Source organism: Sceloporus occidentalis, unplaced genomic scaffold, assembly GCF_023333645.1.
Source record: "Sceloporus occidentalis isolate IW3139 unplaced genomic scaffold, rSceOcc1.0.p SCAF_6, whole genome shotgun sequence".
Classification (NCBI taxonomy): domain Eukaryota; kingdom Metazoa; phylum Chordata; class Lepidosauria; order Squamata; family Phrynosomatidae; genus Sceloporus; species Sceloporus occidentalis.
In genome coordinates, this window is record NW_028316986.1 from 29,756,926 (window position 1) to 29,774,708 (window position 17,783).

The 17,783-nt window shown below is 41.0% G+C and overlaps 1 protein-coding gene across 7 annotated transcripts in view; it reads right to left on the bottom strand.

Annotated features, from left to right (window-relative positions):
• Positions 1–17,783, bottom strand: part of MTA3 (metastasis associated 1 family member 3) — a 215,477-nt gene that overhangs the window by 82,816 nt on the left and 114,878 nt on the right. For 4 of the 7 annotated variants that reach the window (XM_089529184.1, XM_089529190.1, XM_089529185.1 and 1 more), the window contains exons 17-18: positions 17,325–17,356; positions 1,940–2,094 (exon numbers count right to left, since the gene is read on the bottom strand). In XM_089529184.1, the coding sequence (XP_089385310.1) occupies positions 1,940–2,094; positions 17,325–17,356 (187 nt within the window). The remainder of the gene's footprint in view (positions 1–1,939; positions 2,095–17,324; positions 17,357–17,783) is intronic. The other 3 variants (XM_089529189.1, XM_089529188.1, XM_089529187.1) reach the window with 1 other exon arrangement.

Sequence of the window (17,783 nt, forward strand, 5' to 3'; positions counted from 1 at the left end):
GTAAATATTTTTTGCATCCCTAATGTAGAGGAATTTATAGATGACTCCATATGTGGGTGTGACATCCCAAATATCCTAATACACCAGCAACCCAATAACATCTCCTGCAGCATAGTGTTTGAAGCTGCTGCTGTTCCATACAACTGGTTATGCAGAAACTCAGGATGTTCCTCCCCTCCCCAACTCATTAAATCCATCTCAGGCTGTTTGGGACAATGAATCTATGCCATAAATATCCCATCCAAGTACCTGTGTATATAGTCATGCGCACACAGAAATGAATATACATCTGAAATAAATCAGTTTCTTTCTCTACATATTGAAGATTGGGTTGCATCATCAAGCAAGCCATCAAAAGATGAGCTATAATTGAGGGATTTCCATAGCAATCAGTGCATTGGGAGCATCTGCACTCATAAATCTTTGTGCTTGTAAATAAACAAGGAAGGGTGCTTTGATTTAAAAAAAAAGGCTGAGCAAATATAGCATTGCATGAGCACACTGTTTTGGTTCTTTACACAAAAATAAATCAAATAATAAGCAGACAGGGATGATATCAGAAAGGATTTTTTTTAAAAGAAAGAAAATAAAAGAAATCTCACTATGACAAGTACTCTAGAGTTCTTTTAAGGTAAGCCTCTGGCAGCTCTAGGCTGACCGAAAAGTGACTTAAGCGGGACCCAAATCTCGCATCAACAAACAGCACTTATGGCTGAAATCAATGCTCACCAGTGCAGTGGTGTACAAAACTCATTACTATTAAAAATGTTACAAGACTGATTTTTCTTTACTGTGTGGCAGCAATATAAAATATGAACTGGAAAAATGCAAATATAAAGAAAACCCAAAACAAAAAATAAAAACACATACAGAGACACACAAAGTATAACATCTTTGGAGCAAAGTATAATAACCAGATACCTTTTCCTGTTTACCAAATCTGCCTTAGCATGGGAGATTGTGAAACTCTTCCCCCCCCCCCACAAAAAATAAATAAATAAATAAATAAATAAACAGAAGCATGTATTATGGCATATTCCCCTAGACTTACATACTATAAATCCTCTGTTCTCATCCAAAGGCAGTCTCTCAGATTTATCAGTTATGAATATCCCAATTAATTATGCCTTCTTTAACAAACAAGACAAGTATCATTTATTCATATTTAGGATCATCCATGCCTCATACAATGTGTGGGTTGTAATTCTTCATTCTGAACAACAAAGGTCCCACTTAGGTTTATCATATTTTGTGCAATTAACAAACTCAGACTATTCAGGATGATTTCTGGTGCCCAATAACTATGTCAGACTTCAGAAATTGTTGTTACATGCATCACTGTGCATCACAGTTCATGGAGCAACCATGGCCATTGGCCAGTCTTTAGAACAGTGGCGCCAAACAGTACACATGTCCAAATTGCATAAATATATTCATGGGACCATATTGTTGAGGTATGGCCTACTCAATGTAAAAGACTGAAGGTATCCTCACAATATTATTCTCAAATGTAGCATAAGGAAAAGTGGCAACCATTAACTGATACATTAGGGGCTAGTGTTAATCTTCTTTGCACTGGATGATGAGCCAGTCACTAAGAAGTACATTCCTGTCTCAATAATCTATAATATGGATTCTATTCCATGGCAAAAATAAAAGTAGAACAGAAGTTAAGGAACTTTTTAAAATGTCAAATAGAGCCTTCCAGTACAGAATGACAATATTAAGCCATTGTCAACTGCAGATCAAATGAGACTATTGAACTACTTGATTCGAATGCCTACAAATATGTCTGTGGCACTCCACTGGAATGTACATGTGTAGATGCATTGTCTTCACACCAATACATTTCAACTTTGTCAGCATGTCATCTAGCAGTTTGAGGAGCTGCCTATGCTCCTGGTTCATGTAGGCTCCTATCTCCCCCATTTTCTCTTACCTGGTCTCTTCTGTAGCAATAAAGAAACCATCATCAGGAGCATTGAGCCAGTTTTGTCTCTGCCTCTTGAGCAACGGTGTAACGCTTGGCATAAGGTCACTTGTGCCGACTTGTAAAGTTTTACCATTAGTGGCATAGAAATCATGCGCAGCTTGCTGAAATCATTACCAAAACAAACAAACAAAAAGATTTTAGAATTACAGACTCTGATCCAATAGAAAGCGTTACTTTGTCCTTGTATTTCCCCCTCCCAGGACAATAGCTTCACTGTCACCACATTAGTGCATTGAAACCCACTTTTGACTTTTAGATTTTATTGGGTTGCAACTCCCATCATCCTGTGCTGTGCTGGCTGGGGCTGAAGGGGATATGAAAAGTATGTCAATTCTAGTGTGGAGATGAAATACCTAAAAATGTGTTTGCTGTAACGTCACCTAGTAAATTTCTGGCTCAAAGCATGCTGAATGCCATTGGCCCATTTTTGAAAAAGGCAACTTTTAGACAATAACTCCCAGAATCCCCAGCATGGCTTAGGGATTCTGGAAGCTGCCATCCAAAATGTAACTTTTCCAAGCTGTATTACTGACCTAGGAATCTCTGTTCATCTGCTATGTTGGGCTGTGGTGACTGAAAGGAAATAACAAGCATTTCCCTGTCTTGCTCAGTGTCCCTGTAGAACCCATTATAGGAGGAAATGTGCTTATTTATCACTCTTTTTCTTAAAATTAGCCATTAAATTTGCCTTCTAGTCAACCATTAATGAGTACCAATGGGATTATAGATGGCTACTTTACATTACTGCAAAAAGTATGGCACTGCAAGCCCAACAGGCAGCATTGGACATTTCATGCCTTTGCTGACTGTGTTCTAATTCTCAGCAGGGTTGACCTTGGCTACATTACTGTTTCAGAGCTTAGGCCATGGCTCTGGGGACAGAGACCTTGCTTTTTTTTTAACCTACTGCAAGATCACTGAAATACTGCCCAAACATTTCGTGCTTTTGCAAAAGCAATTGCCAACCATCTCCATCCATGGCTGCACAACACAATCAATAAACTTTGAGATGCAGTCACTTTGAAGGTAATGTCAAATACAGTGCTCCCACGTACTGCTGTAGCAGCATTTCCTGCATCAGTGATGCAAAAACTACATAAATATTAATCACTCTTCTTCAACCCTAAAAAGGCCAGGAACACCCTTTAAGCTTATACATCTAGTAATTTCACTTTATTGTAAAAGTGCAATTCCATGTGACATCACCTTCAGCATTTCAAAATGAGGTTTTGCGATGTTCTCCCCAATTTTGCTCATTCATTTTCAAAAAACCCAGATGGCTGAAAAAGGCTATTCAAATGGCTGAAATTATATTCTGTCCCACCAGTTTAGGATAATATGTGCTTCATAAAACATTTGGCAAAAAAAGAAAAAGCATTAAGGAATTAAAAAGGGGCTTAAATTGGTATGGACAATTTCTACTTGCCTACTGTCCAACTGCCTTGCAAAAAGATTCATGCTTATAAAGAACAAGGCCCCTCTCCCACAATGTATATAGTGCCCAGAAGTAAGAGAAATGTTTATATTTCAAAACAAACTAACCCCATTTGAACTTTGTGAACTAATGGCATATTGGAATACACTTATCAAAATAGGAATGCACTTATTTTTCACTTTTCTAAATTTTGCAACACATTCCTTTGTTCAGTGCCCACACAAACATACACATAAACACACACACTGAACCAATAAATATGTTATATATCCCTCTTTCTCCCATGATGGGATCCAAAGCACTTTACACCATACAAAATACAGCTAGAACCATTAAAAGTACAAAAGTTAAAAACAATAAAATAAGCAATCAAATTAAAACTAGTTTAAAACAGAATCATCTCTTGACAAAGAGTCTTTCTGAAACACATCAGTAGGCTAAACAAAAGTCTTTTAACAGCAGCACAGCTTAATAACATTTTGTCCACAACAACACCAGAGTACATCTCTCATTTTCCAGCAATTCATGGTATTCTCTCCCCCTCAGCTTGCGCTTAAAACAGTTTTTAAGTTATCTAAAACATGTTAATAAAATGAAAGTCCAATACCTCTATTAAATAACCTGCTGCAACAGCCAGTTTACAGTCAGAGTGTGTCTACAATTAGTGCCCAGCTGGTCTGACATCAATACAGGAAAGATTTTAGAGCACAGCATTAAACAGAGAGTCTGTGAACATTTAGAAGAGAATGCTATAATCACGAAAAGTCAACATGGGTTCTGAGAAACAAGTCACGCCAGACTAATCTGATCTCCTTTTTGAAAATGTTACCAACTTGGTAGACAAAGGGAATGCTGTACATATAGCATATCCTGATTTCAGTAAGGCCTTTGACAAGGTCCCCCATGATATGCTTGCAAACAAGCTAGTAAAATGTGGGCTTGATGATGTAACTGTTGGGTGGATTTGTAATTGGTTGACTGGCCAAACCCAAAGGGTGCTCAATAATAGCTCCTTTTCGTCCTGGAGAGAAGTGACTAGTGGAATGCCACAGAGATCTGTCCTGGGCCCAGTGCTATTCAACATCTTTATCATTTCCTGCTACAGAGAGGAGGAGGAGAGAGGTAGCTGGGCAGCCATTTTAAGTGGTGACTGTTTAATTTTTTTTTAAACTCTAGGAAGAGTGTGCTTGTAGTCACATCTTCACTGAGTCACATCTGTGAGTCACTAGGGGGTGGAGCTAGCAGACTAGCTCTATATGTTATTTCAATTTTTATTTCATTTTTTGTTCATCCAAGGAAATCTACTGCAGAGGCAGAGTTGATTGTGCTCACTGCCACAAATTGTTGAAACATCAGGGGCTTTAACGTTGGTCTTTTCTGGAGGATTTTTTTTTTTCAGGAGGAAGCCCACAGTCCTGTTCCAGTAATTTCCTAAGACTTTTCAGTATGGACACTGACGGAACCACGGCAGTCACCTGCAACACTTGTGGGATGTTTGTCTTCTTGCCTAAAGAAGTGGAGAACTTCACATGCCCCAAGTGCAAGTTGGTAGCCCTCTTGGAGAAGAAAGTGCAGCAGTTAGAGTCCAGAGTAGCTACACTTCAGCATATTAGGGAGCAGGAGGATTTCCTGGACACAACAGAACTAACAATCCTGGATGAATACCACAAAGAGGAAGATGCTGGAGCCGAGGAGGTCACTTCACGTACACAGGAGGCAGACAGCTGGAGGAATGTCACACAGAGAAGTAGGCCAAGAAGGGATTGTTCGGGGAGCTTGCAGCTAGAGAATCAATTCGAAGCTCTTTCCCTTATCAAGGAGGACGAAGAAGAGCAGCATGGACAGACTTCAGGGACAGAGCAGGGGAGCCTGAGAGTCCCACCCGAGGGAACAGTCACTGCTAAGCCTCAGAGGAGGCGTGTGGTCGTAGTGGGGGACTCCTTGCTGAGGGGTATAGAAGCAGTGATTTGTAGGCCTGACAAGATGTCTCGAGAGGTGTGTTGTCTCCCGGGGGCAAAGATCTTTGATGTGACAGAGAGGCTGACAAGACTAGCCAAGCCTACTGACCAATACCCCTTCCTTTTGGTCCACGTGGGAACCAATGATACTGCAAGACACAGCCTGCAGAACATCAAAAGGGATTACGAGGCGCTTGGTAGGAAGCTGAAAGGAATGGATGTACAGGTTGTCATCTCGTCTCTTCTGCCAGTTGAAGGGCATGGTCCAGGAAGGGAGAGGAAAATAGCAGATGTGAACAACTGGCTTCGCAGATGGTGCCGCCAAGAACAATTTGGATTCTTTGATCATGGGCTGCGGTTCCATGAGGAGGGACTTCTTGCAACGGACGGGTTGCATCTCACGCCAGTTGGAAGAAATGTTTTTGCCAACAGTTTCAAGAACTTGATCAGGAGGGCTTTAAACTGAGTCCCGTGGGGAAGGGAGACAATATTAAGGAAGGCGAAAGGGCTGGAGAAAATAGTCAAACTGACATAGAGGAAACAAGAAAAAAGTGCAAGGACCCAACAGGGGGAGGCAAAAAAACTTGCACAAGCAGCAAGTAAATGGGACCCGTGGTCTGCGATGTCTCTACACTAATGCCCAGAACATGGGAAATAAGCAAGATGAACTTGAACTCCTAGTACAACAAAGCAAATATGATATAATAGGCATCACTGAAACCTGGTGGGATGAGTCTCATGATTGGAATGTGGAAATAGAGGGGTATAACCTTTTTAAGAGAAATAGGCCAAACAGGAAAGGAGGAGGAATAGCACTATATGTCAGAGATATTGACACCAGTGAAGAGATCCAGGACATCAGTCATGGAAGCCAGGTGGAGAGCATCTGGATAAAAATTAAAGGGGAGGGAAACAACAAGCATGTTACGGTGGGAGTCTACTATAGACCCTTGTAGCAGAGTAGAGGCGAAGGAGGAGAGAGTTGGGGGAGGAGAGAGCGATCAGGTGGAAGAGATAGAGAGGAAGAGCCCAGGGGAGGAGCCAGAGGGGAGAGAGGAGGAGTCAAGGGGGGAAATAAAGAGGCAGGAAGAGAAGTGCGCGTGGAGAGGGAGTAGACGTGGAAGAGGTGGACGCGGAGTAGTGGTCGATTTAGGGAGAGACAGGGTAATTCATAGCCCTCAAAGGGTCGGCCGGCCTGTATCCCTACAGAGAAGGCAGAGTCCTAGACCACTAGGACCCCATGAGGCCCTCAGGCTGAGAGATCCCAGGGAGGAAGGAGACTTCCCTTACCCCGAGGAAGGGGACTGGGGACGGAGAGATTCAGGAAGACTGGTGAGCGAGTGGTGGGATAGTAAAGGAAGTCAGTGGGAACAAGGACCAGGACCCCAGGACTGAGAGAAGGCCGACAGAGAGCCTCTAGAGAAGCACTCGGGCGGGCGACTGACCAAAAGGGGCCCAGAGTCTGAAGACACGGAGGAATTGGCTCAAACCCGAATAAGGGAAGTGGTTGTTGTGTTTGTCCGGGACTGGGGACAGTTGTTTGTGTGGTTCCACTTGGTTGAGTTATTTTGTTTCAATTAAAGACGTCACGGTTATTGCAAACTTTGCCTGGGAAAGTTTGTTGCGCACGTGTTGGGAAGGACTCAAGCTTCCATCATGCAGCTCGCGGCGCCAGCCCTGCCCACAACCCCCAAGTCAGACTGAGGAATTGGATGATATCTTGCTAGAACAGATGACCACACAGTCAGAAAAGAGAGATGTAGTAGTGATGGGCGACTTCAACTATCCTGATATTTGCTGGAAGTCAAACTCAGCCAAATCCTCAAGGTCAAGCAAATTCCTCACTTGCCTGGAAGACAATTTCATTGTCCAAAAGGTGGAAGAGGCAACAAGGGGGGTCAGCTATTTTGGATCTGATCCTAACCAACAAGGATGACTTGGTTAATGGGGTACAAGTGGTGGGATCATTAGGTGGAAGTGACCGTGTTCTCCTGGAGTTTGTTATACAATGGAAAGGAGAAGCCAGGCATAGTCAAACACGCATTCTAGACTTTAGGAGAGCGGACAGTAAACTTAGAGAGGTATTGAGGGTGATCCCGTGGTCAGATATACTAAAAGGGAAGGGAGTTCAGGACGGATGGGAGTTTCTCAAAAGAGAGATACTGAAGGCACAATCTCAAACAGTTACAGTGAGAAAGAAAAATGGGAGGTGTCTCAAGAAACCAGGATGAATGACTAAGAAACTTTCAACTGAGCTAGGTTTGAAAAGGAACATGTACAAGAAGTGGAAAAAGGAGGAAATCACGAAAAAGGAATTCAAAGAAATAGCAGGCATATGCAGGGGTAAAGTCAGAAAAGCTAAAGCGCAGCATGAGCTCAGGCTTGCTAGAGAGGTTAAAAAGAATAAAAAGAGATTTTTTGGATATGTTCGCAGCAAAAGGAAGAAGAAGGAAATGTTAGGGCCACTGTGTGGAGAAGATGGCAAAATGTTAACAGGGGACAGAGAAAAGGCAGAATTACTCAACACCTTCTTTGCCTCAGTCTTCTCAGAAAAGACAAAGGGTGCTCAACCTGAGGATAATGGAGCAGAGGACAGAATAGGGGAATTTCAGAACAGAATAAGTAAAGAGATAGTAGAGGAAAACCTTGTTAATCTAAATGAATTTAAGTCCCCAGGACCAGATGAACTACATCCAAGGGTACTAAAAGAACTGGCAAATGTAATATCAGAGCCATTGGCAATAACCTTTGAAAAGTCCTGGAAAACAGGGGAAATCCCAGCAGACTGGAGGAGGGCAAACATTGTCCCCATCTTCAAAAAGGGGAGAAAAGAGGATCCCAACAATGATCGTCCAGTTAGTCTGACATCAATACCAGGAAAGATTCTGGAGCAGATCATTAAACAGAAAGTCTGTGAACATCTAGAAGGCAATGCCATAATCACAAAAAGTCAACACGGGTTTCAGAGAAACAAGTCATGCCAGACAAATCTGATCTCTTTCTTTGATAAAATTACCAGCTTGGTAGATGAAGGGAATGCTGTGGATATAGTATATCTTGATTTCAGTAAGGCCTTTGACAAGGTTTCCCATGACATTCTTGCAAACAAGCTTGTAAAATGTGGGCTAGACAAGGCAACTGTTACATGGATTTGTAATTGGTTGACCAGCTGAACCCAAAGGGTGCTCAACAATGGCTCTTTTTCAGCCTAGAGAGAAGTGACCAGTGGAGTCCCACAGGGCTCTGTCCTGGGCCCAGTGTTATTCAACATCTTTATCAATGACCTGGATGACAGAATTGGGAGCATACTTATCAAATTTGCAGATGACACCAAATTAGGAGGAATAGCTAATACCCCAGAGGACAGGATCAACATTCAAAATGGTCTGAATAGACTAGAAAGCTGGGCCAAAGCTAACAAAATGAAATTCAACACAGAGAAATGTAAGGTATTGCACTTAGGGCAGAAAAATGAAATGCACAGATATAGGATGGGAGACACCTGGCTGAATGAAAATACATGTGAACATGTGAAAGGGATCTGGGAGTCCAAGTAGACCACAAGTTGAACATGAGTCAACAATGCGATGCAGCAGCTAAAAAGGCCAATGCAATTTTAGGCTGCATCAATAAAAGTATAGTGTCTAGATCAAGAGAAGTAATAGTGCCACTGTATTCTGCTTTGGTCAGGCCCCACCTGGAATATTGTGTCCAGTTCTGGGCGCCACAATTCAAAAAGGACATTGAGAAACTGGAGCGTGTCCAAAGGAGGGCGACTAAAATGGTAAAAGGTCTGGAAATCTTGCCCTATGAGGAACGACTCAGGGAGCTGGGGATGTTTAGCCTGGAGAAGAGAAGGTTAAGAGGTGATATGATAGCCCTGTTTAAATATTTGAAGGGATGTCATATTGAGGAGGGAGCAAGCTTGTTTTTTGCTGCTCCAGAGAACAGGACCCAGAACAATGGATGCAAGCTACAGGAAAAGAGATTCCACCTCAACATTAGGAAGAACTTCCTGACAGTAAGGGCGGTTCGAAAGTGGAACACACTCCCTTGGAGTGTAGTGGAGTCTCCTTCCTTGGAGGTCTTTAAGCAGAGGCTAGATAGCCATCTATTGGGGATGCTTTGATTGGTTTTCCTGCATGGCAGGGGTTGGACTGGATGGCCCGTCCGTTCTCTTCCAACTCTATGATTCTATGATTCTATGATTCAATGACTTGGATGAAAGGCCAGAGGACAAACTTATCAAATTTGCAGATGACACCAAATTAGGAGGAGAAGCTAATACCCCAGGGGACAGGATCAAAATTCAAATGACCTTAATAGATTAGAAAGCTGGGCTAAAATAACAAAATGAATTTCAACGGTGAGAAATGCAATATTCTGCATATAGGTGGGGGGAAAATGAAATGTATAGATATGGGATGGGGGCATCTGGCTTAAGAAGACTACATGTAAAAGGATCTAAGAGTCCTAGTAGACCACATGTTGAACAGTGTGATGTGGCAGCTAAAAAAGCCAATGTGGATTTAAGCTACATCAATGGAAGTATAGTGTCTAGATCAAGGGAAGAAATGGTGCTATTTTATTCTGCTTAGGTCAGGTCTCATCTAGAATACTGGGTCCAGTTCTGGGCACCATAATTCAAAAAAGATGTTGACAAGTTGGAGCGTTTCCAAAGGAGGGTCACCAAAATGGTGAAAGGTCTAAAAACCATGCCTTATGAAGAGAGACTTAGGGAACTGAGTATGTTTAGCCTGGTGAAGAGATGGTTAAGAAGTGATCTGATAGTCCTCTATAAGTATTTGAAGGGATGTCATATTGAGGATGGAGCAAACTTGTTTTCTGCTGTTCCAGAGACTAGGACACGGAACAATAGATGCAAGCAACAGGAAAAGAAATTCCATCTAAACGTTAGAAGGAACATCCTGACAGTGAGAGCTCTTTGACAGTGAAACACACTTCCTTGGAGGGTGGTGGAGTCTCCTTCTTTGGGGGTCTTTAAACAGAAGCTGGATGGCCATCTGTTGGGGATGCTTTGATTGTGATTTCCTGCATGGCAGGGGGTTGGACTGGATGGCCCTTGTGGTCTCTTCCAACTCTATCAGTGTATGATTCCATGCCAGCAGAAAAAAGAGCAGAGAGGTAGACAAATTAGCCTCCCATGGGAGAGAATTCTACATCCTGGAGCAACTACAAAGAAAGTCTTATCCTCACCAAATGTTGCAGTGACTGTGGCAGGCCTGAAAGAAAACCTCTGCAGAAGACTGTAAAACTCAAGCCTGCCTCAGATAGGGAGATACAATCTCTTTATATAGAAGTCCATAAGGCAGTAAAAGTATGTTCAGAAATGCATATTGTGTGAGGAGAAAACAGCACTCAGAATCATCGATACATATGAATTTTCATGCAGGTTGATTTTATTTAAATTGTGTTTTTATTCTGAAACAGAATGGTATGTAGCTATAATGAACACATTGACTGGAACAGAACTTGGACATATTTGCCAGTATTCTACACCAGCTACTTAGTTAAACGTACATAACTAAGAGCCTGAGAAAAGAAAACTGAAACAGAACAGAAAAGATGTACATGCCACAAAAGCTCTTCCATTCTTTTTCCAAGGGAGATGGTTATAAAAGCTTGCCTTTTGTCATGCTGGAAAAAATCTGTTTCGCAAAAGGCACACTTTTACAACCATCTCCCTAATGAAGGAGAACAGAAGGCCTACAACCCCATGCAGAGAGGCAAGGAGAAAATCACTTTTCTTTCTCTCTGTTTTGGCTTTGTTTTCTCATGCGATAAGGCTGTAAGTAATTTCTCTTGGTCCAACACCTCTCTCCCAATCTGATGGAAACATCATTTACTTATACGCTAATCACTGGCAGATGGGGCCTCCTTCTCTCCTTCCAGATGATACACAGTCAATTAGAGGGGTGGGTGTTAATGACTTAGAATCATGGCAATAGTGCCACAATTGTGGCTAGGTAGCAACTATGAATATGAAAGAGTTATCTATATTTACTCATCTGCAACTCTTTTGTATTAATGATCACCAGTTAAGTCATGATTGAGATACTATTGCCATTATTTTAAGTCCCCTATCTCGATCAACTTTATTGGACATCAGCTGCATGTGGAGGAGGAGGTCCATTCTGCCAGCAAAGGAGTTAATGACGGAGTGGAATTAGGGAGGTATTGAGTTATTCCAGATCCATTCCTCCAGCCCAGACACATAGCTATAATGCCAACACATAGGTCAGGTAAGTGTTGTCTTCAGAAATTCCAGCATCCCTAATAATAATAATAATAAATTTTATTTTTATACCACTTTTCCAGAAGATCAAAGCAGTGTATACAAAATTTAAAACCCGTTACAAACACATCCCTAGAGTAAAAGAAGTTTGGATTCAGTTCAGCCAGTCCTTGCCCATCTTGCCCAGTTACGATCATGCTGTAGTTTTACTGCTGCAAGCTACTACACTGTCATCTCAACACCCACAACGGACCACAAGACAGCAACACTGATATCACTTGACCCATATGATGGTCTTCCACTACCATTTTGGAGGCAGACCTCATAACTATAAAAGTACCTAAGATTACAGTTATACTTCAAAAGGAGTGAAGCTATCCCTTGTTAAATTACAACTGTAATGCAATGTAATGAAACAATGTTATTAAGAAAAGAATTAATTACAAGTAAATCATTATTTATAACTAATTACTTCTGAGTAGAACCACTCTCTTGTTCCATTACCAGCATACCTTCCAAAAAAGGGAGAATACAACAGACTGTGGCAACCTCTCCCCCTAATATGGTGGAGTCAATGTTACCATTTTGCCCATAAAACAAGTACTGTAGATATAATTTGAAAGGGTGTGGCCCCAGCCCCCTTATCCACAAGGTGATGCAGCAAGAGGCATTTACAAAACTGTTCATACTGTATCTATGGTTGATTCACTTATTTATTGAATTCATTTGCTTTTCACCAAAAAAAGGCACTCTAAGCAGAAGAGAATACTCAGATACGCACATAAGTAATAATACCATCCTGAATATAGCCAATCAATTGAAACACAATTAAAAACACAAGGAAGAAAAAGCCAATACCCAAGGAGTTAAACCCTCTTCAACAACAGATCAGCTTACATTCCAAAGGCCTGCCTGACTAAAACAATATCCATGCCTGCCAGCAGAAAAACAACATAGCAAAAGACATTGTAGCTTCCTTCAGCAGGGAATTCTGAGAATTCAGCTGATTCATGTAATCATATTTATAGCCTGCCTTTTCATTTATGAACTGAAGGGACTAAACTTAGGGTTCCTGGGTGGTTGCTTCCTCAATCTTAACTACTGCATGGTTGCTGTATCATAAGCCTGAGACAAGTATAGGATAAGCTTTCCAGTTAAACTAATTCATGTAAGTGAGGCATACACATAGGTTGAAAGGAGGAAAGGAGAAGGTGACAGTTGTGTGGAAACTTTTAACAAACTGTTTTTTCATGTTTCTCTACATGCAAGCATCTAATTTCCATGGGAGGGGATGGACATATAAACTGAGGCAATCTTAGAGCCATACCACATGAGAAAAGAAATCCAAAACAGAGTGAGCGAGTAGTGGCTTTCTCCATGCCACTCTGCATAGCATCATATCACTTCCATTCTCTTTCCAAGGCAGATGGTTTTTTATTGCCCTGGAAAAATCAGTTTGACTAAAGGCACACTTTTATGACCATCTTCCTCAGGAAGAAGAACACAAGTGCTGTGACATTATGCATGGAGGCATCGAGAAAGCCACTATTCTCCCACTCTGTTTTGGATTTCTTTTCTCATGCAATAAAACTCTTAGTCACTTGGATCATGTAAACAACTAATGTTATGCAACTTTGCCAACACCACGGATGTTCATTGGATATGGGAGGTGCACTGGCTCCACCAAAACCTATAAAGGGATGTAAAACAAGCCTCACAGATGGCTACCCACCTTGTTTTGAAGATGATTGGCATTCATAGAAAGCTCCAAACCAGACCACCACCAGCGGTCCCAAGCCATGCCGTACAGGAGCTGGGTTAAAATGGCTCCTTTTTAATCCGGTGTTTGGGACTGCAGGGAAGCATCAGAATGGCTTCTGGCCATTTTGGAGGCATGTGTCATGTAAATGCCATGCCCTTGAAGTGGCTGGAAGCTGCTTCATTTAGCCCATGTGTTTAGGGTCATGGCTTCCAGGGAGAGTTCAGGCTAGATCTGTTCAAGGACCCATTTGTTTGCCTTTTTGTCTGTCCAATGTATCCTCAGCACTCTTTTTCAGCACCACATCTCAAATTAGTTCATAATCTTCCTATCCACTTTCTTCACTCTCCAGCTCTCGTATATGTATATGCTGATGGGGAATACAATAGCTTGGACAATTCTAAATTTAGTACTCAGTTGAAGATCTTTACTGTTTAGGGTCTTGTCTAATTCTTTCATCACTTCCCTTCCTATTTCTAGTCTTCTGATTTCTTGGCTTCAGTCTCCATTCTGATCAGTTTGATCTAAGATACAGGAATTATTTCACTGTTTCAATTTCCTCATTGTCTGGGCTGAATTTATATTGATCCCCTGTGGTAATGATTTTTGTTTTCTTTATGTTCAGCAACAAGCTTGCCTTTGCACTTTCTTATTTGACATTCCTTAGTAATTTTTCCAAGTCTATGATGTTCTATCTTCACCCCTTCTTCTTCTGAGTCTAACCCTCCTCTTCATATGATATTTTCTGTGTACAAACTGAACAAACAGGGTGATCCTGTGCCTGATCCCTTTTGCCAGTTGGGAACCATTCTATTTCTTCATTCTGTTTTTTAACTTAACTTGTGTTAAGTACAGATTTCTCATCAGGACTAGCAAGACTATCAGAACTGAATTTATTATATACATGATTTGTGTATGACAGATTTAGAAAATGAAGTGCAATCTCCTTAAAAAGCCAGGTGGAGATATTGTTATGATACCATGAAGGCAATAACATGAGCAGAACTTGTAATCAATCAGGAAACATGGATATGGGGAGCAATTCTGATTTAATCATAAAGCTAACATCTGGTATTTTGTTTCAGACTGTTTATGCCACTTCACTGTTCAGTTATTTTTCAACAAACAGCTAACATCCAGATTTGTACTCTGGAGAAAGTGAAGACCAGACTCATAGCAAAAGATCTCTTTGAAGCAACAAGTCATAGAACCAGCCTCGAAGTCAGAAAGGTTACACTGCAGTAACATGTTTACCTGGAAGTAAGAACCTTGTGTAAACAATGAAGTGTATAAATAGTGCATGGCAATATCACATTAATTCTACTAGGGGCCAGCACCCTCTACCTATACAAATAACTAATGCTATAGATGTATACACACACACACACACACACACACACAAAGAGAGAGAGAGAATGTAGACTTCTATGTACTAGACAAGACTGTAATGTTTTAAATCATTTTTTAAAAAGTACTCTGTGTAATTAACTTAAGAATTTGCTGTGAAAGGATGCCACAGGCTTATGTGGCTTTAAATCTGCTACATTAGGATGGAGCATTTTAATCCTCCAGAGTCGCATCTTATTGCAGAAGTCATATAGAACTAGATCTGCACTGCAATGATTCTGTAATATTGTCACTTGCACAGTTGTAAAACAAAAAAGCTCCAAATTTCAGATACTTGCCACTAAACCCCAAAATCCTCTGGGACAAAATATCTCCCAACAAATCAATAGCTTTTTGTCAATCAGTTTTTGTCTTTGTTTTGCTTTGTCCCAGGTACATACTGGAACAAAATTTTATCTTGTGCTGTTTTTTATTTGTTTGTTTTTAGTTAACCGTAATGCAGCAGTTTGGCCTTATTTGGGAAAAGTTGAAATGTCTTCCATTCAGACACTCAGTTCACTGGCACCGGGAAATAACTGACTTTCATTCTTCCATGTGTTTTCTGGCTATCTTTGTTTGACTGAACACACAGCTTCTCCTTTGGATGTGCAAATACTCTTTTGGACAGCTCTAATGCTTAGAATCCTCTGTCTGTCTAATAATAATAATAATAATTATTATTATTATTTATATCCCTCCTCTCCCTACGCATCGAGGTGGGTTACAGTGAAAATAAAAAATACCTAGTACAACTATCATCAACATAATACAACCATCCCCCTGCCCTCCAACCCTCCACCCTCAACATAACCATTTAAATAAGTTAAGCAATAAAATAGTTTTAAACAATTAAAAAAAAACAGTAGATAGGAGTGAGATAACTTGGGGCAGGTGGAATAGTCCTTGTAATGGAAAGTCAGCCTGGGAAGGCCCACCTTTTTAAAGGTGTCAAGAGAGGTGATATGACGGATCTCCTCCAGCAGATCATTCCAAATTTTTAGAGCGGCAGCTGAAAAGGTCCTCTGGGAAACTGCAGCCAACCTGGTCTTCTTTGGCCGCAATAGATTCTTCCCAGAGGGCCTGAGTGTGCAGGGTGGATTGTATGGAAAGAGACGTTCCTGCACTGGGCCCAAGCCATGTAGGGCTTTAAAGGTAATAACCAACACCTTGTACTGTACCCAGAAGCTGATTGGCAGCCAGTGGAGAGATTTTAAAATAGGTGTTATATGGTCGAATCTGGATTTACCAGTGGCCAGTCTGGCTGCCATATTTTGGACCAGTTGAAGCTTTCGAACTTGGCACAAGGATAGCTCCAAGTAGAGCGCATTGCAGAAATGGAGATGAGAGGTTACCAGCGTGTGTACAACAGTTTCTAGGTCCCCCAGCTCCAGGTAGGGTTGCAACTGTCATATTAGCTATTTAAATAGCTTTCTTCTACCAATGAGATCAAAGCATCACATATGGCTCTTCTCCTCTCTGTTTTAGTGTAACAACAACCCTATGTAGCAGGTGAGAAAGCATGGTTGGCCCGAGGTTACGCAGTGGGTACCATGCCTCACTGTTGATTAAAAACTTGGAACTTCTAAGTCCAAGTACAACATCCTAGTCACTACACCACATGGGCTCTAGGGGAAAACAGTATAGCTGATATTTGGCTTTCTTACTACTCCTCATCCATGAGTTTGCATAGACCCATCAATCTGAATGGAACAACCTTCAGTTGAGACAGTGCTAGAAAATATTTTCTAGAGATGGTTTTGGTACTTGAGTGTTTGGATTTTACCTACATGGACTTGACCTCTGTCCTTTGTTAGTGAGCAGAAATGTAGGTACTGTAGTTCATGGTTTAATTATGATTTTAGCCCTGATCTCTAGCTATTCATTTTTCCTTTCCTTTGCTGCATTCATGAGTTTTTAATAGCAGGAAGGAACTGAAATTATTTCTGATGCTATTCCAATTTTCCCCTAATAAAGCTGTTAATCTTATTTTCATTTCTTTAAAAGAAAATAGGCTATTAAAAATGGGCAGCTGTTACGTATTTGCTTTGACTGGTGAAAATTTGTTTGAGTTTTACTGATTTGTAACATTTAAAAAAAAACAACAACATACCCAAATGGCAATATCTCTCTTGATGATCAACAAACATCAGAAGAAAGCCATCTCAAGGACATAAAATCTTCTTACAGAAAAGTATGAAAAATAATTGTTTAGAATTCTCTCTCAGCCTGTTCCAAAAGCTCACCAAGGGAGTTTATTATCTAAGACCACACAGTATAAGCTTCATGGCAGATTAGGGATTTGAGCCTCTGTCGTCAGTGCCTCTGTATTTACCATTTTGGCTTCACGTTGGCCTCTGCACGCAGCATACAATGTAGAAATCATACACTATAATTTTCAAAAAGTTACGACCATGGCCTGAAGGAAAGATGCACACCTACCTTGGAGTAGTCCCCACTGTAACCATGCAAAGGTTCACATATCATGTAATTACGAAACAAAAGAAAAATAGAAACAGAAAAAAATGTGGAAAACTTACCATTTTAGTTCCATGTGTATGACTGGAGAGTCCTAAAAAACAAATTCACACACAACAGAATGGGTGAGATCTAGATTAGTTTTTTGTTTCAATTCAAAGCATTAATCAGAGCAGGGGTATTAAAAATGGGGCCTTTATGTCTCATGCAACTACCCAGAGTGGTCTCACAACACAAACTCACCCCATATTTTCCTTCCCAAATCAAGTTGTACTATTCCCCAACCCCTGAGAAAAGCAATATACCATTTAAATGTAATCCTCCTGGTCTGTATTAATCCAGAAAAGGCATTATTTTGAAACCAGAAGTCCATTTTTAGTCTAAAACAAATGTAGTAGGGATACTGTACATACTGCCTATGGGTTTCTCAAGGTACAGTTTGACATTTGTGGCTACTTGTAAGAGAGCAGGCTGGACCATTAACATTCAGAAGAGGGCAAAATGGCCACCAGACCCTGAGA